The 26296-nt window shown below is 40.6% G+C and overlaps 1 protein-coding gene across 1 annotated transcript in view; it reads right to left on the reverse strand.

The window, feature by feature from the left end:
- LOC134948818 (rho GTPase-activating protein 20-like) overlaps positions 1–26296 on the reverse strand; it is a 249261-nt gene that overhangs the window by 65886 nt on the left and 157079 nt on the right. Inside the window, exons 3-7 of the mRNA XM_063937064.1 lie at positions 14454–14624; positions 12806–12955; positions 8462–8503; positions 7585–7669; positions 5383–5460 (exon numbers count right to left, since the gene is read on the reverse strand). Coding sequence (XP_063793134.1) covers positions 5383–5460; positions 7585–7669; positions 8462–8503; positions 12806–12955; positions 14454–14624 — 526 coding nt within the window. The remainder of the gene's footprint in view (positions 1–5382; positions 5461–7584; positions 7670–8461; positions 8504–12805; positions 12956–14453; positions 14625–26296) is intronic.

Genomic DNA, 26296 nt, shown 5'->3' on the forward strand with positions numbered 1-26296 from the left:
TTTGTTTTATTTTGGGGTTTTACTATATATGTACACAAATGATACCATACTTACCTGTTCCACTGGTCTCAGACACTTCCCCCACAGGCTACTGCTCTTCTTTTACCGGTTGGATACTTCTCTGGGTGCATGAGAAATGGCTGAAAACAATCAGGTCACCTTCTCCTCCTAAATTAAACTTCAACATTCATTAGTACATATATAGGTTACAGTCATATTTTTAATATTTTTATTATTTTCTATAGTTTGTATGCTGGCCGTAACTGCTTCCACATCTACATATGGCAGTGTACTTGCATTCTCTTTTTTTCTTCCTACTTGTTTATTGTTGCTACAAGTTCAAACAGTTCTTATATTTCCATTCTTGTCTTATATGACTTTGGTTAGACATACCACCTGCAATACCTTAGGATCAAACTCACCAACCCCTCTTGCTGCCACAGGTTTAAACAATTTGTATGTCTGACCCTTTGTTTTCGGGATTTTATCAGACATATTCTTATCCTTAAGTTCTGCAATACCTCTGGTTCAAAGCTGCCCACATTAGGGAATGGTACCCTATCTTTGTCAGTCATACATAACCATTCATTGCAAAAAGCCTCCGTGTGTGAACCATACTTTTCACACATAATAAACCTTGCTGACCCTCTCGGTCGCAATTCTGACCTTCTCGGTCCTGAGTCTGACCTTCTCGATCCCAACTCTTCTTCAGCCTGAACCCTAGCTACCAAACGCCCACTGCTTGTGCAATTGGATCCCATCGCGGACTTTTTGCCAATAAACGCAGTCCCCAATGCACACCGCAGATAGACGGTGAAAGACACCTAGCGCTTTCACTCGCTCCTTCTCCGCTGAGTACCACGACTAACTCCAATAGCGAACACCGCGTACCCAGTGAGGCCCTATTGGTTTCTATTTACTGGAAGTGTTAGGAGTGACTTACCTTTTCCAGTAAATATCTGCCGCTGGAGATTTTCCTGAGAGAGACCAGCGAAAACTCCCTATACACTTTTTTTATACACAAATCACGCTTGCGTATGCTCTATACAACGCTAATGATACCGCGATTTTACGCAAAAGCTTGTAAAAGGGGTATCAAGTTGCGCTATGTATCGCACCCACAAACACGCGGTCCAATCGCACAGCGTATAGGTACTTGTTACCTATCTGCCGTACAACCATGGGTCAATGTACAAACTGTGACCCTCAGCTCGGAGCGTAACAAAAAACCTTTTTACTTCAATACTACACAATGCACAATTCCCTATTATGCTCCTCTGCAAATCTCCTCACGATTTGCGTATTTCAATCTATATTAACGTGAGTCAGCCGCCTCACGCCACCAAGCCTCCACTCACTTGGTGTACCACACTACGGGATCCCGAATTCCCTGGTTTCAAATCCACTCACTCCTACGTTCGCTCACTCAAATACACTTTGGGTTTTTTCTGTACAGAAAATTTAAATTCATTCTCTCTACCCCAGAGGCAATACAGTTTTTAAACTAAATTTAGAGTAACCTGCTTTTGAAATCTGATAGTTATGTGCTATTGTATTAAATGTCTACTATCCCACCTTTGAACTAAACGACACTATTGTGTAATTTGTACTTAGCGCCCGCATTCTTACGCACTTTGCGTACACATGCGACCGTGCATGTCTCTTACGTTGCGTGCGCAGTCCTTTACTTTGTCTGAGACACGTGTACAAAATCCTGCGTCCGCAATAAAACAAATCACACAGCTCTATAAATGTGAACAATACTAATTACTATTGCCCACTAGACACAACTTGTTCTGTATAAACTTTTATGCAGACCTGCGTTTGTGTCTTTACACTTACTTCCTTAAAATACTGTTATTTCAAATTTACCTATATAGCAACAAATGTACCCTATTTCACACAGATCTATAATGGCTCTAGCAATAATCAATAATTTAAATGATATGATTCAGATTGGATAGCTATATTGCAGAACATACACTGATATAAATATACACATAATTATAATAATATTATATATATGTACCATTTGCTGGTCTCCTATGAGACACCTTACCTCTTATTTGCATTTCAAAGCTATTTGCTTTTCCACTGCTAAAAAAAAGCAGTTACACAGGTTAATTTGCATTTCAATGGCTATCATATAGCAAGCAGATTCTACAAGTCTTGGAAGGAAAAAGAGAAAAAAAACCAAAATCCTTTCTTTCCTTTTTCTATCTGTGTGCAATTTTTTTTTTCCAAGCCAAGCATTTATCTCACCATTTACTCTCACTAGGTTCAATTGAAACTATTTGTAATTGACTATGGCATGGGTTAAATAAATGCATTGGTAACTCATAAATGGTGTTTGATGTGACCAAGAAAACTGATTTTTCTGAGCAGACTGAAGATCAGCTATTTAGAAAATGACCATCCTAAAATGGCCACTGCTCCTCCCCCTTCCACATCCATGAGGTTTACACAAAATGGTGGACAGGCCATGCGGTTAGTCCAAAATGGAGGACAGACCATGCGGCTTCCTTTGTCACAAAGAAATCACACATTATACAAGCACCAGAAGTTATTTTATGCCTGAGTTTAAAAAAAAAAAAAAAACTATATCAAGGCTATGCAGCAACTTTTAAATGTACTTTTAACCCTACTTAACAGATAAACAATCCAATCTGAATCAAACACAATATGACTTATTTGAACTTTATTTTGCAACAATGAAAATAAATTTTAGCATCTTAAATATTATGAGAAACGCATTGTCCCATGAAATTTCATATAATTGGCTTACTGATATCACAACAATACACGTGGATGTTATTTTCATCAGCGTCGCGATGCGTCCATCGGAGCCGGTCGATTGCAGCCGCGTTTGTAATGTACAGTGCATCATTAAGACCCTGATATCCCGGACGAACCCCCATCTGTGAATGCCAAATTGCTTTCTCACAAATATTTAAAATGCCCACTCTAATATATACTGCAGACGCCAGGCGCATCTTATTACCATATACGATAAAAGTGTGCTGTACATCGCAAAACACTGCATCCCATAAGAGAAAACAATACACCCACACATTAAGCAGTTAAAACATACAGTTATATACAGTTACAGTTACATACAGTTACATACAGTTACAGGCCAGCAATACAATACCATTCCCTCAATGCTTATGACTCTCTCTCTCTCTGTAAAATCATGCTGGGACTCCATCTTACTCTGAGACCAAAACAGGAACTGAACTCCTGTGTGATCAGCAATGTGTTATCTAGTTTGGGGGAGGGAACTTACTCATTCATGATGAGTCACTAGTCTCTTTGTATATGCTAAACAGGTTCAGCCTTGGGAACGTCCAAAGGGGCTGGCTGAGCTTCCTGTCCACTACCTGTTTGGAATATCTATTGTTCTAAGAAAAGTGATTTTAGCTTTTATACATTTAATCATAATTATTTGTTGCAATGTCCTACAACTTAATAACAAGTATCAAATGAATCTACACATTAATCTGGTTGATTTAATAGTAAATATGACAGGTCTATCTTGCTTCGTTCAAATAATACACATGCATTACATTACTTCATTATACAATTTTAAATCATCATGATGTCTGGAGCTTAATATTATTATAATTATGTACTGCATGAAATAAGTGTCGAATCCATCTCTGTGGCATGTCCGTGTGAATGCATGTGTTACCATATTTTGCTGTGCTCGCTGCGCGTATTTGCAAGTATAGCGACTTATAATGTGTGTAGTTTGTATGTTCTTTTTATGTAATATTTTTGACTTCGACAACAGCTCTGTTGCTTTCTTCTTTACCTCAGTAACTGATGCAAAATGGGATTACTTGAGTACAGATTTGACTTTAGGGAAATGAAAGCAGTAACATGGTGCTAGGTCTGGCAAGTATTGAGGGTGTTCTATCTAGTACTGCAAAAACTGCTTTATAGAGAGAGCTGTATGGGCTGGTGTGTTGCTCGACAGTTGTAAGCCTTGGAGCCATCTTAGCACAAACTTTTGTCATGTTAAGATCTTGATGCAAAACTTGCCTAACCTGCCTAAAGGGGGGTACACACGGAGAGATCCGTGCTTAAAATCTAAGCAATCTTGCCCCCCAGCGATAGCGCTATCGCCGGTACTAGATTGAGCCTGCATGCAGGCTCAATCTAGCGGGTCGCTCACTTCACCGTTGTGTGAAGTGAGCGGCTCCCCGTCGGCTTTCCCCCTCGCTCAGTACATCGCGCTGTGCTGAGCGGGGAGACAGATGTGTGCTGAGCGGTCTATGTTAAGATCACTCAGCACACATCTCTCCCGTGAGTACCCCCCTTAACAGTTTCTTTGTTGATGCCTAACATTTCTGCTATCTTTCGGATGCGGAGTTGAACAATTTTCAATTTTTTTTCCACATTTTCGTTTGTTTTTGATGTGCAATGCCTTTCAGGATGTTCATAAGTTTCAACATTTTCACGATTGTCACGAAATATTTTGTGACGTGTCAACCTCTGTTAGCATACAGAAATATTTGGTGGGCACTTTGTTCAATTTAACAAAACTTTTTAAGTTAAAACGTTGCTCTACTTTTGAATTAAGCATTTTTACAAAAACGCTCTGTGTGACAGTAAACTGTGCATGAGGGGTGAAACTTGCAAAACTGTTTTGGGATAGTCCAAGGTCAATGTTGCCTCACTCCCTTTTAACTACGCAGTACGGTTTATTTAGAATCTTTTTGTTTAATAGCCACATCATATGGCAATAAAGACATGTGGGGGGATTTAAAACCCAACTCTCCCCATCTTGCATTTAATAAAAGAAGACATCCCCTCCTTTTATGTAGCAGGCTTTTATATACACACATCAGGGACGTGCGGTGCGTTCTTTGAGGTAAATGGCTTAGGAGGCACTGGCTAGTATCAGAGACAGATTTAAAGGCAATATACAAGCCAAAGGGTTCATGTGGGCATTATACACAGGTGCAGCAGTATATACTGCTGGAAATTTGCTGAGTTTTGATCAGAGATGTACAGGAAAGGCACTGTCTCACCTGCCATAGACTTTTTACTCCAGAGTTTTGACTATAAAAATGATTAGAATAAAACAGATAGGATATTTCTACAATATTCTTTGTATTTTTCATATACTTTATAGAGTAAAAACTCTGGCATATACTGGAGTATGACCTGCCTCACCTCACCGCACGCCACTGACACACATACTGTATATATTTGTGCAGTAAAAGTAATACAATATGTAGGTGCTTTTGCACACCCACACACACATTTATTTATTTATTTATTATATGTAATTAATTACGGCACGGCTAGAAGAGCAGGATGTGCTGTAGAAATATGATGTATCAAATCCTGCATTCTATGAACTGTTGTACTTACTGGAAAGCTAAGCTGCTGAGACGCTACTTTAATCACTTTCTCTGCTGTATCCATGTTAGATACAGCGACTGCAGCACTCTAGGGAGATAAGAATAAAGCAGACAATAACCACCAACAGAAAGGACACTATTTATACTACTGACACCATTCCACTAACCTTTTCTCTATAAAAATAATTATACCCCTAATTCAGCTATTACAATATGAATTATTGCATTCTCAAGGAACACTAACAGTCCAGGTTTTAAGGATATTCATGATAAAGCACAGGTGACTTAATTAGTACCTCAGTCAGTTTGAGTTTGATTATACCATCTGTGCACAAGCATGGATATCCTTAAAACTTGGACTGTTAGGGTGCCTTGAGGACCATGTTCGGGAAACCCCTGGTTTAGGAAATGAATAGACCGCTACGTAAGAAACGTACGTTTCTAGTCTTTGTATTGCTCAGGATTGCTGTATAGAGGTTAGCAACCAATCAAATATATTTAATTACAGCTTGTAATTTTATGAAGTGAGGAGTGCTGTGCTCCCTACACATGGTTTTTGATGGTCTTACACATCACCTTCCTCTTATCACTAATACATTACCTTCAGGCAAATGATCATCACTAGCACAAAGCACTGAAGCTGACTAAACACAACATTTGCTGCGGTGTAGCAAGGACTACTACACACTATATAGCCTGTTTCTAGATGTAAGAGATTAGTAGAGTCAGCATCTCTCACTTCCACGCCAGATGTGAGCTGATGTCATTGTGCTAGGGAAGTGATCACATACTGAACCTGTTTATCTTCTATTCAGCTAGACTAGCAAGATATCCCTTCCAGGGCTGTTAAAATTAAACTATTGTTCAAGTACACTGTATGTTGTATTGTTATAACTGTGTCTGTTGCATTGACTAATGTTGTAACACCTGCATATACATACGTAAAACAAAGTAATACATGTTTATCAAACATAAAGATATTATAAATTGTGCATGTTGCTTTTGAATAGGAAATCATTTTAAAATACAAAGAATTCAGAGAACCCTTGAAATTGAAGTAGTGGAACATATAGAAACAAAGCATACTGTCATTTCTTTCTATTTTGTTATGAGTACTACACTAGCCTGTCAGAACCTACTATATACTATTTTGGGGATGTATTCAGAATGTTGACATTAAATGTGTTGATATTCACAATGAAACTAGGGTTATACTGTAATTAGGATTAGGCTAAATAGGAGTGTAGACATTATAGGGGATATTCAATTATCCCCGCTAAATTTTAGTGTCAAAAAACAGGCTTTTATCGCAATTTTTGCCCAATGTTTCGAATTGGGTTATTCAATTATACCCCATTTTTTTTGCAGAAACATTTTCCTGTTCTCATGAAAAAAGACATAGGGTCTGAGATAAGTACCCGGACCAATGTGTTTTAATGAAGAACGGGGCTGATAGGGCTGGTTATCTGAGACAATTTAATATCCAAGGGGGGTCATGTAGCCATGGTAAATTACAGCAGCTAATTGAATATCCCCCTATAACTGATGACAGAAGAAAGGTAGGGCATATATGGACAAAAAGGAGTCACTGATTTTACTGGAACAAATCAGGCTTGATATATAAATCTTAAAGACATTAACAGAATATTTTTTCATTTTCCAAGTTGTGTATTGTTTTGAAAATCTCAAACCTTCAATTTCTCAACAATTTTCTTTGTACTTTATCAGAACAACCTTTGACCTCCCTAAATAGTTAATTTGTTGATGATGTATTTTATTCAAATATAGATTCAGCAGTATTCTCTTGGGCCAGCTTATCTAGCACTCCCACAATTGTATGTATACTTAATCTTCAATGATAAAATACAAAAAGAAAACATTATTAGATTTATCACATATTAAATCATTTTATTTTCTGAACTTCTCTAAATACTTTTTTAAATTAATGTTCTGAGAAATCCACGGATTCAGCTTCTAGTTAAAGGCTTAACGTTCTTTTGCCAATTCTTGTCTCCACCTTTGTGTTCCTAAATCATAAATAGCATTCCCCATAAATTAGGCAGCAACCAAAGTTTTTCAGTGGGAACTGGAATAGTCCCAAAAATCTCAACATGCTGAAAAAGCAAATTGTGCTGCTGTGCCAGTGGCATGGGAGATCAAGGAATTGTTTCAGTAGGATACCCAAATCTATGATTAAATAAGAACCACTTACAGACATGACCTCATCTGCATCCAGGTATAAAACATTAATGGGAACTTTCCTGGGGCACTCATCTTTCTTTGCCTCATTGATATGCCTAAGGATCAAAAAAACAAAAACAAAAGCCCATGAAATTCATAACAACATGTAAATGCATGTAAAATACAAAAGTACCAACAAATAATCTTGGTAACTGGCCTTATGACAGGTTGGTTCTCTTTTTAAATTATTTGCATGAGCAGAATTCCCCTAAGAAAACTGAAAAGGCTTCAGTTACAAATCAAAATAAATCTAATTTTAAAGGTTATTCCTTTATTTCTGTTTTATGTAAATGGTCTATGTTTCAGAGGGTGACAGAAAAGAAATACTGTATTCTTAACTCTTGTATTCCATCTGCGTATTTAATCTTTGCTTATTATTATTATTATTATTATCCTTTATTTATATGGTGCCACAAGGGTTCTGCAGCGCCCAATTACAGAGTACATATGCACATAATCAAAACAGGAAAACAGTGACTTACAGATGAAGACAATATAGGACAAGTACAGGGTAACTAAGCATAACTACACCAGTAAACGACATAGAGATAAGTTCCAACGACATAGAGATAAGTTCCAAGGTGACCAAAAAACTGCGGGATTTGGGCAGTTGAGGATTATTAAAGTAAGAAAAGGATAAGCACATGAGGGAAGAGGGCCCTACTCGTGAGAGCTTACTAAGCATACTGAAAGTGCTACAAAGATCCTCCTTAATCCATCTACTGTATATCTATCATTGTGCTGTCATGATCCATCTGTAAAGTACTTACTGAGTTTTATTGCTGCCAATTTAACTTCTGTCTGGTAACGATAGAGTTAAGAATGTTTTTTTTTAAATGAGATCTTACCAGCTTAAAGTTGAGAGCCACTTCTTCTTTGTGTCTGAGGAACTACAAGAGAAAAACAATGCAGAGAGAAATGAAGTGACTACCGCTGTTACAGAAGGCACATGTAGACACAGAACCCAGTTCCTTCCTCTTATCCACAACATAAGCAAACGGCCCTTCCTGCTTCTATTTTTTAACACGAAACGATGTCCAGTCTGGATTTCCTTCTACTGATGTCAAGATCTTACATCTTGCCAAGTTTTCCTTTTGTATTTATCTTCATTGGCCTGAACATTGTGTTTTTATTCATTTAGTCTCAGGGGTAAACATATGGCAGCACTACATGATAATCTACTTATATTGCTTATTAATGCAAAGTTTACTTCAGTCTTGCATGGTGAGATAATACAATGTAACTGTCAGGTGTGAGATTCATCATGTCATCATTCATCATGCGGACACATACTGAAATGTCGACATGATAAAAGGATGACAAACAGTCCCTGGTGGTTTAGCAGTGACTTACCTGCTTTCGGTGGTAGCTCATCTCCATGGAGGATTTCCGGGTCCTGGTGTTTAGGTGTACAGCAGCTCCGGTGGGTATTCTCCCCCTAACCCTATCCTCCCTCCCACAACAGCCTGACTATAACCCCCCTAGGGCCTAACCCTACTGTCCTGCTGCCTCTTTCTATGAACATCCTACAACTTGTCTTTTGCATGAACCCAAATGTATTGTAATGTATAATCTCTAGTACAGGTTTGTCTGTACTACTGTACTTTGGGGATGATTCAGAGGTGGACACTAATACCAAAGCCGCTACATTTTTGTACACAGCGGCTGTGCTAAACTGTGCAAAAGGCTCAGGATGCGTCTAAAGTAAAAAGACACCCACTGTCAGCTTCTCTGATCCGCTGCTGCGTCCGAAGATGCAGTATTGGATCATTTGCGTAAATGTCAGACATCTGCAGTGGCACACACAGTAAGGGTTTCTGAATATCCAGATACCTAATGGACCACATTTTCATTCAGAGACGGAGACAGCCTTGTTTCCATCTCTGCACTCACCATGGGCCATCTGCTGCAGTGATTGGAGCTGCTGTACATGCGCGGCAGCTCCTCAGACAGAGCTCCGATCGTCAGAGCTCTCTGCACTGGGATGGCACAGAGAGCAGCTCCGCCCAGCAGCAGCAGCAGCAGCTCCGCTAACATGCCATCAGCTAACGGACTCTGGCGGCCAGCCTCCTCTTCTCTGAGTCTGCCATCCTCACTGACCAGCACCCTGCACCTACAGTGAACACTAAGTACAGATGTAGTCTGTCTGATCGCGGCTGCGATTATTCACGGATTTGACACATATTACGCGATGTGTGTGCATGTTTATGTAAATGTGCAAATAATCGCAGCAATGGCCCATAGATTTTACATTGTTTAATTGTTGGTGCAACTATTCACACCCAGACAAGGCAAGTCACTCCAGCAATCCGTGTGCACTGCCCATGCCTCGTGAACTAGATGAAAGTGGCTACATCTATATGCTCACTATATACTGTGTGTGTGTGTATGTATGCTGTGTGTGTACAGTACATATGCTATTTGTGTATTTGTAAGTATATATATTGTATGTATATATATATATATATTTATATATACTGTATATATGTACAAAACCTCCCCATGAAAATCCTGCATTTGCCCCTGATCTGAGTAACCCTCAGGTTACTCACGATGTCCTGCAAAATCGCAATGCTGGGCACAGTGAACTGAGTGAATACCAAATAAGAAGTCCAAAGATGGAGCCACTGGATTTGGTATGCCCAGAAACGTGTGCAGCCATTTTCTGGAACGCTCCCTGATGCCGCCCCCATACACCAGCAGCATGTCAATCATACTGCAGCTTTTGGAGCACTGCAAGCGATGTCGCAGGACTAGATCTGCAGATCATTGCACATCTCAGATTTGCATAAGTATCGAATTTACATAATTCCCTGAATCAGGTAATTTGTCTGTAAGTAGATGTATTATTTGAGGATTTGATTAATGCCTTTATATAATCACAATGGCACAGTGCCGTAACTAGGCATTTTAGCGCTGTGTGCAAGAAACGGCATTGGCGCCCCCCCCCCCCATGCAAGACAGGGGCAGTGCGCAAAAAATATATAGGGGCCTGGCTTCATGGGGAAGGGGTGTGGCCACAAAATAATACCAATTCATACTACGGTGCACAGTAGTCTCCATTATTCAAAATACGCCGCACAGTAGCGCCACTACACTTGGTAGTGCCCCCTTTTACACATTACGGCAGCCAGTCCCCCTTTTTACACATTACGGCAGCCAGTCCCCCTTTTTACACATTACAGCAGACAGCATCCCCTTTTTACACATTACGGCAGACAGCGTCCGCTTTTTACACATTACGGCAAAGTCCGCTTTTTACACATTACGGCAGACAGTGTGCCATTTTTACACATTACGGCAGACAGCGTCCCCCTTTTTACACATTTCGGCAGACAGGGTCCCCCTTTTTACACATTATGGCAGCCAGACCCCATTTTTACACGTTACGGCAGACAGCGTCCCCTTTTTACACATTACGGCAGACAGCGCCTCCTTTTTACACATTACGGCAGACAGTGAACCCTTTTTACACTGAACAGCAGACAGCATCCCCTTTTTACACATTATGGCAGACAGCATCCCCCTTTTTACACATTACGGCAGACAGTGTCCTCCTTTTTACACATTACAGCAGCCAGTCCCCCTTTTTACACATTGCGGCAGACAGAATAGATAGATAGACAGACAGACAGACAGATACAGTAGATAGATAGATACAGTAGATAGATAGATAGATACAGTAGATAGATACAGTAGATAGTTAGATAGATACAGTAGATAGATAGACAGACAGATACTTACCATCTCTCCCCGCTGGGTCAGGCTCCTCGTGCAGGCTTCATGCAGCAGATCCTACGCAGGGGAGGAGGAGGAGAAAGGAGGAGGACTGGAGCCGCAGCAGCGCAGTGTAATTGGTGGTGGTGCTGCTGCAGCTGTCCCTCTCCTTCCACATTGGCTGGCCGACGCCGCTGTGAATGCTGGGATGAGGGAAGCACATCCCAGCATTCACAGCAGCGCCGGGCAGCCAATGGGGAAGGAGAGGGACTGCTGCAGCGGCACCACTACCAATTACATAGCGCTGCTGCGGCTCCAGTCCCCCTCCCTCCTCCTCCGGAGCTGATCCTCTTCTCCAGCGTGGCGCACACAGCAAAGCAGAGGCGGCTTGTTATGAGTCAATTTGACTCATTACAAGCCGCTGGCCGTTGCGCCCTCAGGGCGACTGCGCTGTGTGCCAGGCACACCTGGCACACACATAGTTACGGCTCTGCAATGGCAGTATCTAATGTTCTTAGATTTTACAGTACATAATTGTTATTTTGGGATCACACATTTTTTTTAAAATGATTTTTACATGTAACCACCAGGACAAAATAAACATGTTAGAAGTTGGCAAGCAGCAGGGGTTATACTTGGAGGATGACTTTAAATGGTACTCCAGGTTGTACCACAATGATTAATCAGTATTATTTTGCCATTACAGGGTCTGTTCATAACAGTTCATAATAAGTGTTTAGGTTTTGCATGTTTACGCAATCAACCTTCCTCCTGAATTTTGTTTTTATCTTATAAAAAGGACTATTCTGTATTTTCTGTCAAATATGACCTTGGAACCTTTCCAAATAAATTTAACGACCTTGCAATCTCAATGGGACTGCACTTATTTATTTTAAACCATTCCATAACTTAATATAGAATTGAAACAAGCAGGCTGCTGGCATAAACTAAACATAATTACACTGAATACCAACTGTAAACAGCCTACTGAAGTAAGTCCTAGAGATTATTACTCATGTGGCCTTTATATTAGACAAAGAAGCCAAGTCTAAAGGTTGGTATCCCACCGCGGAGGTAACAACACTTGAGGCCGAGAGGGGCAATAGAGGACACTCCAGCAAAGTAAAGTAAAAACATGTTTTTTTTACGCCAGTTGTAACGGGCCAAAAATAGATAATATGAAATGTGAAGAAAGAGACTTAAATCTTATGAGTCTCACAAAAAAATATTTTTTTATTCAGAGGCCTTTATACTGTTCAAAAAGATAATTGTTCCCTAAGATCTGCTATAGATTTTAACAGGGTGTAGAATGTTTCAAGCTTTTTTGTACTGAGTAAAGTTCAAATTGCAGATATTTTAATTTACAAACTTGAGTTTCATTTGTATAATGGAATTTGCTTAAAGGTAACAGCTTATGTATTTAATCAGTAGAATAACATGGACCTAGGTGAGTGCCAAATCTGACATTACAGTACCTAAATGTAACAACGTAGTTTATTGTGGGCCAGCCGATAACAAACGAATAGTCAGACGAATGTTTTTTCCCAGAGACTTCCCCAAGAGTGGTGGAGATCCATATATCAGTCAACCGTACTTGTTTCTTAAGCTTTGTGCTGGAGGAAGACCTTAGAGGAAAAGAAGAGACGTTGTAACAAATAGAAGACTGTAAAAAATATTATTGTCATCTACATATACAGAGAGCATGTTTCTAGATATTTCAGGGGTCTATTAACTAAAATAATTATTCTCAGGCGGACAGAGTTTACACTTCATGCTGCTTTTCACCAATAGAGAATGTCTGAAAAAATCTGCCACTTCAGCACTATATTTATTTATTTCTCGCTGCTAGACAATTCTGCAATGAGAGGTCCCTCACAGGTTCCTTCCTGCAGCTTGTCATGCCCCGTCAGTGGCACACTCAGGGAGCAGGGTTCTGAGTATCCCCCCGCTTCCCCCTTCACCCTTAAGGGGAGCCATAATAAGGATGGATGAAAGCATGCTTAGCCACAGCAGCTCCTCTCATGGGCCTCTGCACTGAGCTCAGTGACAGCTCTGGTGATGCCAGGTAAGGGCTTTAGCTGGTTTCCTGCGTCACTCATTGATAAAAAGCTAATGCACAATCACCATCAATCAATAATCACGCAACAAAGTGCTGACACAGAATTCACTTATCCAAAAAATTCTTAGCTTGTTGCCATCTTTTGCGGAATAGCCTCATGGGAAGACCCACATAAACTTAGGCAAAAGGACCATTCAAGATGTAGATAATACTGTCACTGGCATATGGGAATCTGTATTTGATATAAATCATCTGCTCATTATGGGGATGTTTAAAGGCCCTCCCAATATTCATACTCCATCAAGCTGTATAGTCAATGAAGCAAAAACAGCCAATCGAAGTATCTTTTTGCTTTTTTTCTATAAAGAAGGTCTGAGCAGTAGCTTCTTAAGATTTGGGCCTTTTTAATTTAACTACAATGATTTGCGTCATCTATGTAATGTAATTGAGCTGACAGTGATATTTCTGTACCATAATGATCTATTTGGGTTATTTTTTGATGCCATGCAGAGCCAGCCAGTCTGAGTTCTCAGTATCTGAATGATGCCAGCATGAAAATAATTTTTTCTATGTACAGAGAGAATTTATGGCTCATTCTTTGCTTGATAGATTGCATCAAGCGGGTGTGGTACAGTATGTTTGGTCAACATGCATCAGGTCAACATAAGCATATTGACTTGTTCAAAATATCAACATGCAGCATGTCGACAGTGGTCATTTAAGGGATTACATCAACATGGGAGGTGATGGGGGCATGGTTCCATGATTTGTGTCATCATGACCACACTGTACAATATTGTGATTTCCAACATTATTCAGTCAGGGATGGGGCCACAATGATATGATTCACTGCAGATCACACCATCAAGGTTCCGGACTGTGCAAGATCCAGGAAGCTGATCTACTCTTCTTGGAATCCTGGAGAGCTCCCCAAAATTAAAATTGTAAGTGGCAAAATTAATAAAAACAAGTTGACCCAATAAGTTTAATTTATCTGACAAAATCCATGTAAATTGAATAATATATCACATTAATGATGATTCAGATGGAAAAGCTGTGCTCACTTTGACTTGGAGATAATGATGGAGTCACTGAACAGCAAGAGGTGTCTCTCCTGTGTCTGCCAGCCACTGGATAGCTGAACTCTTTCTTTCAGGATGAACACGTTGCTGGGACTAGAGAAAGCTTCCAGAAGCAGCCCATTCCCAGACTGAGCAGGAAACAATGTGATCTCCCTGAGAAAACAGGACCACATATCAGTCTTGTGCTTAGTTCAGACTTATTAATATATATGTACAATATTTACATATTATATAGATTAATATATATCTGAAAAGCATTTTATAGATACAGAAAAGATGCATAACCGAACAGGTGCATGACAAGTCTTGTAGCTGAGTAGCAGCTTGGGCAGGCACATCATTCCATTGCAGGGTGGGACATCAATACTGGTCAGGAACACTCTTGTCTCTTGAGTAATTTGTATGAAATACTTGGGACAACTGTGAAATTAATTATATCCTGAAAGTCAGTGGCGCACCCAGGGGGGGTTTCCGAGTACCCAGAAACCCCCTTCCACTTAAAAATTTTTTTTTTTTTTTTTAGCTGCATGAGTATTATTAATGACTGTCTAGCGTCCTCTGCAGCCTGCTGTCTTCCTGGTGGCACTTGCAAGTGCAATAAAAGTTTACTTTATTTTAATTATAGTACATATATATCCATGTGCCTACATATATACACATGTATATACATACATACATACATATAAACACACACACATATGATATATATATATACATGTGTGTATATATATATGTATGCATGTTTAATATGCTATGTATATGTGTATATGGGTTCACTACGATCTCCCGGCGGCCGGCCTCCCGGTGACCAGCATACCGGCGCCGGGAGGCCGGCCGCCGACTTACCAGCAGTGTGGCGAGCGCAAATGAGCCCCTTGCGGGCTCGCTGCGCTCGCCATGCTACGCGCACCACACTATTCTATTCTCCCTCCAGGGAGGTCGTGGACCCCCACGAGGGAGAATAAGTGTCGGTATGCCGGCGGTCAGGCTCCCGGCGCCGGTATGCTGGTTGCCGGGAGCCCGACCGCCGCCATACTGAAGACCACCGTGTATATGTATGTGTGTGTGTATGTGTGTATATATATATATATATATATATATGTGTGTGTGTAGATATATGTATATATATATATATATATATATATATATGTGTGTGTGTTGCAGATGGTCCGGCACTCCAATAACATGTACAGTGGTCCCTGGTGCCCTCACTTTCCAAACGGCAGATACGGTCAAAACAATGTGCGGCACTCAGGATTGCAGAAGTAAATGATCACCACCAGATGGACAGTTGGTGGTGATCATTTACTTCTGCAATCCTGAGTGCCGCACATTGTTTTGACTATATATATGTGTGTAGATATTGTCCAAAAAGTAGGCACTCTCCAGGCTTTATACAAGCTTCAACAAGGGATTTTATTTGGTACTCACAACATAGAAATGCAAGGTGTAATCACTTGCATGGCAATAAGGTAGCAGCAGCGACGTTTCGGTCCATCCGGACCATTTTCAAGCTTTACAGCAAAGTATGCCCATTTAGAATCCACAACAGCAGAGTTATTCACAGCGGAAGTGTCATACCCCATTGCTGGCTGTCTTTTATGTGCCCTGAATGCCGCCAAAATCAATCACAGGCGCGGCGTGCGTTTCAAACATCAAGTGGAACGCATCCGCGTCTAGTTCCGGTTCCGGTCACGTGATCTATGCGTCTCAACCACCGGCATGAAACGCATATTGATACCGGACTCCTACATACACGTCTCACAGTATCACGTGACCGTTTATCCATGATACCATCAGCGATACATTACTGCATCACTAGGTACATATAATAAAAGTATCTTCAAAGAAAAAATTAATAACAACACCGCCAATATACCTGAACAGTATGGCAGACATTAATAGACATCTATGGGCATTCCAGGGCTAGCCAATGACAACCAGCAAAGCTTAATATTCCATACTTTTTTTTAAAAAACATATAAAGCACACACATACATAACATATAATTAAAAATATATGCACCCCTACGCATATGTACACCCAAAATTGGGTACTCACATACATATGTAGGTGCATACATAAAAAATGTGGTGGAGCTGTAACCAAAATTAAATATCAAATAAAAAATTGATATAGAGATATTTCACTATAGGGACGCCATTTTCACTAGCCTAAAAAAATTTTTAGATTCATTTGCTCATTCAAGCCCCTAGGAGCTAGTGTATCAAGACGGAAAATCCATTCAGATTCACGTTTGTGCAATTCCAAAATTCTATTCCCTCCCCTAATCGATGGGGGGATCCAATCAATAATACGACAACGTAGCATAGGAATCTGATGTCCCATCTCCAGCCAATGTTTTGCCACTGGTTTATCCGACTGTCCCGTCATGATTGCCTGTCTTATTGAATATCGGTGATTCGCCATTCGTTCTCTAAAACACCGTTGTGTCAAACCAACATATACTAGCCCACATGGGCATATAATCAGGTAGATCACGTGATCCATAAGGCAATGCAGCCGATGTTTGATGTATATTGGACGCCCACTATGCGGGTGGGGAAAGGAGGCACCTGGAATCAGAGATCTACATGTCGTGCAGTCAGAGCACTTGAAGCAACCTTTGCGTGCGGATTTCAACCATGTATCCCTATTAGCTTTTCCGGGATTTAGCAAGGGGCGCATAAGGAGCTGTTTCAAATTCGCACCACGGCGATATGCCATCATTGGTTGTTGTTGTAGATCCCGCCCCAGCTTGGGGTCCGAGGCCACAATCCTCCAATTTCGTCTGAAGGCTCGTTTCACACAGCCGGCTTTATCATCGTATTTACTGCAGTATATCATCCGATTATTCATGCACTTTTCAGATGAACCAGAATGCTGTATAATATTTCTGCGTGCCTTGTAAAGACAATCTTCAATCATCTTATGGGCATACCCGCGTTCCTTGAAACGTATTTTCATTTCATTAATTTGCTGCTCTGCAAGTGTAACATCAGTATTGATCCGTAGTATTCTCATAAATTGTGAAATAGGCAAGCTTGCCTTCAGGCTCGGTGCATGGTGGCTTGTGGCATAGAGAATACTATTCCTGTCGGTCTCTTTTCGAAAAAGTGTAGTGCACAACCCACTGACATCCTTATAAACAGTGACATCAAGAAAATCAATTTTAGCATCCTCTATCCTGGCTGAAAATTTAACAGGCGTCCCTAGATTATTTAGGGTGGTCACCATCTGCCAAAACTCATCTAGTCCACCGGACCAAAGCAAAAATATGTCATCAATGAATCTGTAATAACATTTAATATAATCACTAAATGTAGGCAATATGTGTGTGGTTTCAAAATCATGCATATAAATATTAGCATAGGCAGGTGCCAGGTTAGAACCCATCGCGGTCCCTGACACCTGCCTATAATATGCACCAGCATATAGGAAATGATTTTCCTTCAATACCAACCCTAACAGGTCCAAAATAAATTCCACTGGAGGGCCCTGATGTCCAAAGGCCACAAGTGCCTCACGTACTGCCCTAATACCATCATCATGGGGGATGATGGTATATAACGATACCACATCCAATGTAACCAGATAAATATCCTCCACATCAGACACATCTATTTGCTTTAATCTCAATAGGAAATCCCCAGTATCCCTTAAACATGCAGGAATTTTAGAAACAACTGGTTGCAAAAACTTATCAACATATCTCGCAACAGGTTGTAATACCGAGTCCTGGGCCGAGATTATAGGACGACCCGGTGGGTCCACAAGGGTCTTGTGGACCTTGGGCAAGGTATACAAGTAAGGACATTTTGGGTGATCTACTTTCAAATATTCAGCAATCTTATCATCAATCCAATAATTTTGCAGTCCATGTGAAATACATGAATCAATCTTCTTTTTCACCTTAGCCATTGGGTTAATATCACATAGACTATATACAGACTCATCTCCCAATTGTCGCCTGACCTCCTTGTCATAGGATGACCAGTTCTGTAGGACAATCGCCCCACCCTTATCTGCGGGACGTACAACCACATTTTCATTTTCTCTCAATGTCCTCAGAGCTATACGTTCACCCTTACTAAGGTTGTCAAAACCCATGGTCCTAATTCCTGTTCTTACCTCTTTCTCAACAACCCTAGAAAAGGCCCTAATGCTCGGGTTTACAGATGGGGGGTCAAATTGACTGGGTTTCTTAAAATCATCAGGGACTGTTGTCTGATTGCCATCACCAAAAAATTCCCTAAGGCGAAGTTTACGCCCAAATTTAAACTGGTCAATACAAAAATCAAAGTCATCATGTTTAACTGTAGGAATGAAGCTCAGCCCTTTTGCCAACAATGAAGTCTCATCAGGGGTCAGTTCATGATCAGATAAGTTAAAGATTAGATTCATTTCCGCTTCCTTCGTCCCCTTGTCCCTGTGCCCGCCCCGCCTTGGGTGCGGCCTCTTCCTCTTACGGAGTGAGGTTGTTCTCCATTCCCACCTTGTTTGTCTAAAAAACCACTTGGTGGGCGGGTTTCAGATTGATCAGTGTCAGAGGCTGTAGCCGAAGAGTTGGTATCAACAGGATTATAGAATCTAGATCTAAAGGTTTTTTTGTATCTCATTGTATTACTGTTAGAATTGTCACCACTAAGCCATTTATATACCTGATGATTCTTATAATCATTGTTGACAGTACTTAGCTTCTTCCTTTTAAACGTAACCAATTCATCTTTATATACATCAACCTGCTTCTGTAGTTTAGTAATCCAACTCTCAGTCTTATCATTCGTCAATGTTTGCATAGACTGTGATTCAAATTTTTTTATCTCATCACGTATTTGAGTTAATTCAGACCCTACTTGTTCAATAACAAGCAACATAAGGTCAAATGCACATTTATTTAGCACACCACACCATTTGCTACAGAAGGTGGCGCTGTTTCTTCCAATAGTTGGAACATTATTGACTCGAAAACCACGTGGTATTTTCTTTGATCTAAAATACTCTGAAAGAAACTGGCCATGTAGTACCAGGTCAGTTTCACGTCTTTTAAGACGTAACAATCTATAAAATAGATCCACGGGTTTTTCACTTGGCAAGGTACCAAATTCAGTTTTCTCAAAAAGAACTTTTTCAGCGTCATCATCTGTTAGCGAAATTAGTGTGTGCTCTGCTTCAAATAACAAACCCTCATCAAATGCTATATGGGTTTGTGACATTTTTGTATATATAACCAGCAATTTATCACATGTACAGTATATAAGGAGACCCAACAAGACGGTGACCACAACAAATAATCAATTCAGCTCCACCACATAAATATTAAAAATAGGTATGACCAACCATAAATAACAGTTGCTCATTAGAAAAAAGAAAAACAATACTTAAACCAAAAATGCAAAACATTCAATGGGTGCAGGAAAAATATGCCTTTCAGCATATCATATCCAGGAAGAAAAAGTCCAGCACTCTCATCATGATAATATCAACAGTGGGGTGCACTACACAGAAGAACCACTTTTTTCAGCGAGAAATTCCAATAGATATTGTCCAAAAAGTAGGCACTCTCCAGGCTTTATACAAGCTTCAACAAGGGATTTTATTTGGTACTCACAACATAGAAATGCAAGGTGTAATCACTTGCATGGCAATAAGGTAGCAGCAGCGACGTTTCGGTCCATCCGGACCATTTTCAAGCTTTACAGCAAAGTATGCCCATTTAGAATCCACAACAGCAGAGTTATTCACAGCGGAAGTGTCATACCCCATTGCTGGCTGTCTTTTATGTGCCCTGAATGCCGCCAAAATCAATCACAGGCGCGGCGTGCGTTTCAAACACCAAGTGGAACGCATCCGCGTCTAGTTCCGGTTCCGGTCACGTGATCTATGCGTCTCAACCACCGGCATGAAACGCATATTGATACCGGACTCCTACATACACGTCTCACAGTATCACGTGACCGTTTATGTGTGTAGATATATATATATATATACACACACACACACACACACACACACACACTAGTTTTACGGACCCAGCATATACTGGGTCACCTCAGTCCCCACCCCCGTGATTGGCTCCGCCCAGTTCTGGAAACCCCCCCATGCAAATCCTGCGTTTGCTACTGAAATTGATCAATTACTTATTCTATCAGATTACATGCAATATACTATGTACTAAATCTACAACTACTGAAAACTATGCCAGTGTTATATCTATATACATAAATGCGAAAGCCCTCACTCACTGACTCATCACTAATTCTCTTACTTCCCGATATGTTAGGAAGATGAAATGTAACATAGGTATTCTCCAGGTGGGGAATAGGAAAACTGCGTAATTATAATGTTAATAAACCTCCCCTAAGGGGATGAAAAGGGGGTTGACATAATGACATCAATACCTATGCGTGGCTTGTATTGCATGAACGATGATGCCCAAGAGGACAATCGGATGAAAATTTGGATTGCACCTCCAGTGGGAAGAATTTAATAAACTACAAAAAATGGTCCTGTCACTTTTTACTGTATCTGCTACGAGTGCTCCTTGGGTAACGCCAAGAACCATGGAGTAATATTTACTTACATTAAGACATCTCAAATTTACATCTCTACAGATTTAGCAAATTTTTAACAATCATTTATATTTACAACTGTGAAAATCAGAAACTTCCATGTGAAGAACGGGTAGAACAGCTAGTACTAATCTAAATCTGAAAAATCATTATGATTAGTAAAAAAGCTTTGTATTTTTGAAATATAGTTATGTGTTAAAGAAGTATTTCTATTACTCTGGTTTGATATAAAATTGAAATTTAGGTGGAAGAATCAATGTAAATGTATTTTACAGTAAAAATAAAAAACATTGACAATAATTAATTAATAATTAATAATTAATTAATTAATAATAATAATTAATCAATAATTAATAAGCAAAGTCACTCTGACATTAATATATAGACAGTTTATAGCTGAATAATGCAGGGTTGGTATAGAGTACCTGTACACTCTTCATTGCTCCCCCTTTGTGTGTTTGTGTATTGCTTTTGGCTTGTATTTGTTCATTCATTGTAAACTTTGGATACAAAAGGCTGGATGTAACAGCGTACGGGTTTGGCAAATTCGGACATTTATTTTTTAAAGCAGCAGTCACTTGACTGCCACTTTAAAAAAGTCAGAGTTCATCCAGCATTCCGCACCTCCGGCAAACTCGGACGCTATTACATCCTGCCTAGTTTGTCCATATTTTTTCATTGTCTTCATATTTGTCTTGAAAACGTTTTACTGTTCTGAACTTATGTATCTTTAAATAAAAGTATATATATATATATATATATATATAGAAGAGAGGGTGACGGCGGCACTCAGAGTCTTTCACACCGAGGCAAATCAAAGCAAATGGTGCATTTATTGTCAACATGGACCCGCTGATGACGTGGCTGTAAACAGAGGGGAGCCGGTTACCATGGAGACGCAACGCAGCAATTCAATGTCGCGCCGCGTCATGTGACACAACAATAGCAATAAAAACATGGTGAAAAAGTGCATACATTACTGAGTATTACTAAAAACCAAGTGTTTTAAAACACATTATTACATAATGTGATCAACTGAACAGTGAAGAACATAGATGAATGACTATACATATTTGCAATAGCTACCTGCTGACATCAGCCATATATAACCACTAGTAAATCAGAGATAATCCTGCCATAACAGAACTAGCAAAGTATCCTGCGTTAATTGTGGACATCGCACAATGGGGGTCATTCCGAGTTGTTTGCTCGTTATTTTTTTGTCGCAACGGAGCGAATAGTCGCTAATGCGCATGCGCAATGTCCGCAGTGCGACTGCACCAAGTAAATTTGCTATGCAGTTAGGTATTTTACTCACGGCATTACAAGGTTTTTTCTTCGTTCTGGTGATCGTAATGTGATTGACAGGAAGTGGGTGTTTCTGGGCGAAAACTGGCCGTTTTATGGGAGTGTGTGAAAAAACGCTACCGTTTCTGGGAAAAACGCGGGAGTGGCTGGAGAAACGGAGGAGTGTCTGGGCGAACGCTGGGTGTGTTTGTGACGTCAAACCAGGAACGAAACTGACTGAACTGATCGCAGATGCCGAGTAAGTCTGGAGCTACTCAGAAACTGCTAAGAAGTGTCTATTCGCAATTCTGCTAATCTTTCGTTCGCAATTTTGATATGCTAAGATTCACTCCCAGTAGGCGGCAGCTTAGCGTGTGCAAAGCTGCTAAAAGCAGCTTGCGAGCGAACAACTCGGAATGACCCCCAATATGCAAAATATGTTTTTAATGCTTGACATTAATATATATGTCAAGCATTAAAAACATATTTTGCATATTGTGCGATGTCCACAATATATGATTAACGCAGGATACTTTGCTAGTTCTGTTATGGCAGGATTATCTCTGATTTACTAGTGGTTATATATGGCTGATGTCAGCAGGTAGCTATTGCAAATATGTATAGTCATTCATCTATGTTCTTCACTGTTCAGTTGATCACATTATGTAATAATGTGTTTTAAAACACTTGGTTTTTAGTAATACTCAGTAATGTATGCACTTTTTCACCATGTTTTTATTGCTATTGTTGTGTCACATGACGCGGCGCGACATTGAATTGCTGCGCTGCGTCTCCATGGTAACCGGCTCCCCTCTGTTTACAGCCACGTCATCAGCGGGTCCGTGTAGCGGGATGACGCTACTTCCGGGCGCCGCATGCCACACGCTACCGGAAGTGCGGGCTCCATACACCGGACGGCGCGGACGCGGCTGGAGACGCAGGGACCCGGGATAGGTAAGGTATTTAAGTTGTTTTCTTTGTATTGTCACTAGTTTGCAGTGTCCTGAGGAAGGGGGTCCGTCCCCCGAAACGTTGACAATAAATGCACTATTTGCTTTGATTTGCCTCGGTGTGAAAGACTCTGAGTGCCGCCGTCACCCTCTCTTCTGCATATTGGGGCCACCATACCCCTAGGAGGGCACCGGAGCGATACCCCTACGGGGACAGCTGAGTGCCGGGCTGCTTCCATGGACTATATATATATATATATATGCGCAGGTCCGTAACTAGGGGGGCTAAGGGGGCATGCGCCCCGGGTGCAGGATTTGAGGGTGTGCCAAGGAGTTACAGAGGAGCAGGTTTTTTTTTTTAAACTGGCAGTGCTGAGCTGCGCTGCTCCAGTGAGACAGCAGACAGCTCCCGAGGCAATGTATCTGACCCACCTGTCTGCCCGCAGCTGGCTCCGATGCTGTGCGGATGAGCTCAAGTACCTGGGATCTCTCCTATGCTGGCTAATGTCTTAAACTCTCTTCTTTGCCATGCAGTGCTGCGACTAGCATGCAGTGCAACGTACAAGCTATAGAAGCGAACTGTGCTCCCAGTTAGCAGTATCAACCTCCGCTTTGCCTCCCAGATGGGGGGATTTGGTGTTGCTTATATGGGGGGTGTAAAGTAGTGATGTAGTGTGCCATATAGGGTATGTAGTGTAGTAATTTATTGCAGTATATAGAGGCATGTAGTGCACTGATGTGGTGTAGCATATAAGGGGATGTAGTGCAGTGCATAGGGGCATGTAGTGTAGTGATGTAGTTCAGCGTGTAGGGGATGTAGTATAGTGATGTAGTGCAGTGGATAGGGGAATGTAGTGCAGTGATGAAGTGTCATGGTATAGTGCAATGTATGGGGATACACAGAGGAGCATGTAGTTGAACACGCTGGCAGGGCATGTGATGCATAGGTCATTTGAGGAACATAGGGGAATATTGTCCAATAGTATCCCCTTTTTAATTTTTTTTTATAATCTGATTATTTTAGTCTGACAGGGTTTTTGTTTATTTTATGAGTTTTTTTTTTTTTTGGGGGTTGGGAAAGCCAAATTACTGCCTTGCCCCGGGTGACGAAAATCCTAGTTTCGGCCCTGATAACAGGTAAGATAAAATAGGATGCACACAGCTATGCCATACTAAATAACTTCAAACAAAAAGGTTTATGTGTGCATAGGCGCCTTTGTAACAAAGATGAGAGAGTAGTGTAAAAACAATTTTATTGACACAATATAAACATGAAAGCATAGATGGGGTCACAGAATGAACATATATATTGCACTAGTCCCAAAAAAAGATTTCTCACCCTCTATATGAATTTGCGGTGGGCAGATGGCTTTCTCAGCAAAAAAGCGATCAATTCCCAGTGTGGTTCAGATGGCACCACCGCAAAAAGCTTTTGTCTTTAGAAGGCTGAGTAGGGAATCCAGTCAGTGCATTCACAATAGGGTATCCATATCGTCCAACCGACGCGTTTCGGAGCATGCAACTCCTTTTTCAAGCTTGGAAAAGGAGTTGCATGCTCCGAAACGCGTCGGTTGGACGATATGGATACCCTATTGTGAATGCTCTGACTAGATTCCCTACTCAGCCTTCTAAAGACAAAAGCTTTTTGCGGTGGTGCCATCTGAACCACACTGGGAATTGATCGCTTTTTTGCTGAGAAAGCCATCTGCCCACCGCAAATTCATATAGAGGGTGAGAAATCTTTTTTTGGGACTAGTGCAATATATATGTTCATTCTGTGACCCCGTCTATGCTTTCATGTTTATATTGTGTCAATAAAATTGTTTTTACACTACTCTCTCATCTTTGTTACAAAGGCGCCTATGCACACATAAACCTTTTTGTTTGCATTGTACCATAGGGATATGGTGTTCCCTTTTTCTGTGTGACGGCTGCCCACTGTAACATTTATTGCGCACTTTGGATCTACCTTTTTATCTTTGCTATACTAAATAACTTCATTCTAGACCAGAGGTTCCCAAATGTGGTCCTCAAGGCACCCCAACAGACTTGGTTTTAAATGTATCCATGCTTGGTCACAGGTGACTTAATTAACACCTTAGTTAATTTGATTTAACCTTCTGTGCTGAGCCATGGATATACCTAAAACCTGGACTGTTGGGGTGCCTTGAGGACCGCGTTAGGGAACCTCTGTTCTAGACCATAGTTGCCTGCATTACCACAATGTTCCGGAAACTCTCAATTTAGTGAGACACCTCAAAAGAGTGGGCCACTGTTCTGGATCTCAGGCCCCTTTTTTAGGAAAAGATGGGGCCTTAGTGACACACGTAATCATAGCCCTGCCTCTAACTTGCAAAGATGCATCACCAGAGCCTTTTCTCCTCAACTCTTTATGATGAATCATGTCCTTACAAAACTGGTTCTCAGACTTTCCCTTTGATCCTACACTTTCAAGATCTCCTGGGAGGCAGGTCTAAAACATAGTCAAGTATGCTCTAACCTCAATTCACAGTCCAATTTGTGTTGCTCCCAAAATGCCAATCTATGATCCCAGTGACGCACTGTGTTCCAAAATGAAGTTCACTTGTTATTATATAAACACATAACTCTATGCAAGTATCTTCATTCTAAAGTCTACATGTGATCATCAGTCCCACCATGACATCTATTTTGAGGAGCAGATGAATGAAGTGTCTTCTAATCTCTCGAGAACACTCTGGCACAACCTTCCAAATTTTTCCATTGCATAAATAAACTTCTCCAGAAACAAAAAGCCATGAAATTTGGAAAAAGAGATGGGAGAACAGAACAAAAGGTCAAAGGTCTCAAAATCAAAGAATTCTACAGGAAAGGTATGTTCAGTTTTGAAATAAAGTCGCCAAACTAGTGTAATAAAACAACAAAAGGAACAGACACTTGCATTTTTGCAACTAGGTACATTGGGGACCTGGGCACATTTATATTGTCGCTTCTCTTCTAAAATCAGAGTTGGCAAAAACATCAGAATTTAAGGAAG

Source organism: Pseudophryne corroboree, chromosome 8, assembly GCF_028390025.1.
Source record: "Pseudophryne corroboree isolate aPseCor3 chromosome 8, aPseCor3.hap2, whole genome shotgun sequence".
In the NCBI taxonomy this organism is placed as follows: Eukaryota; Metazoa; Chordata; class Amphibia; order Anura; family Myobatrachidae; genus Pseudophryne; species Pseudophryne corroboree.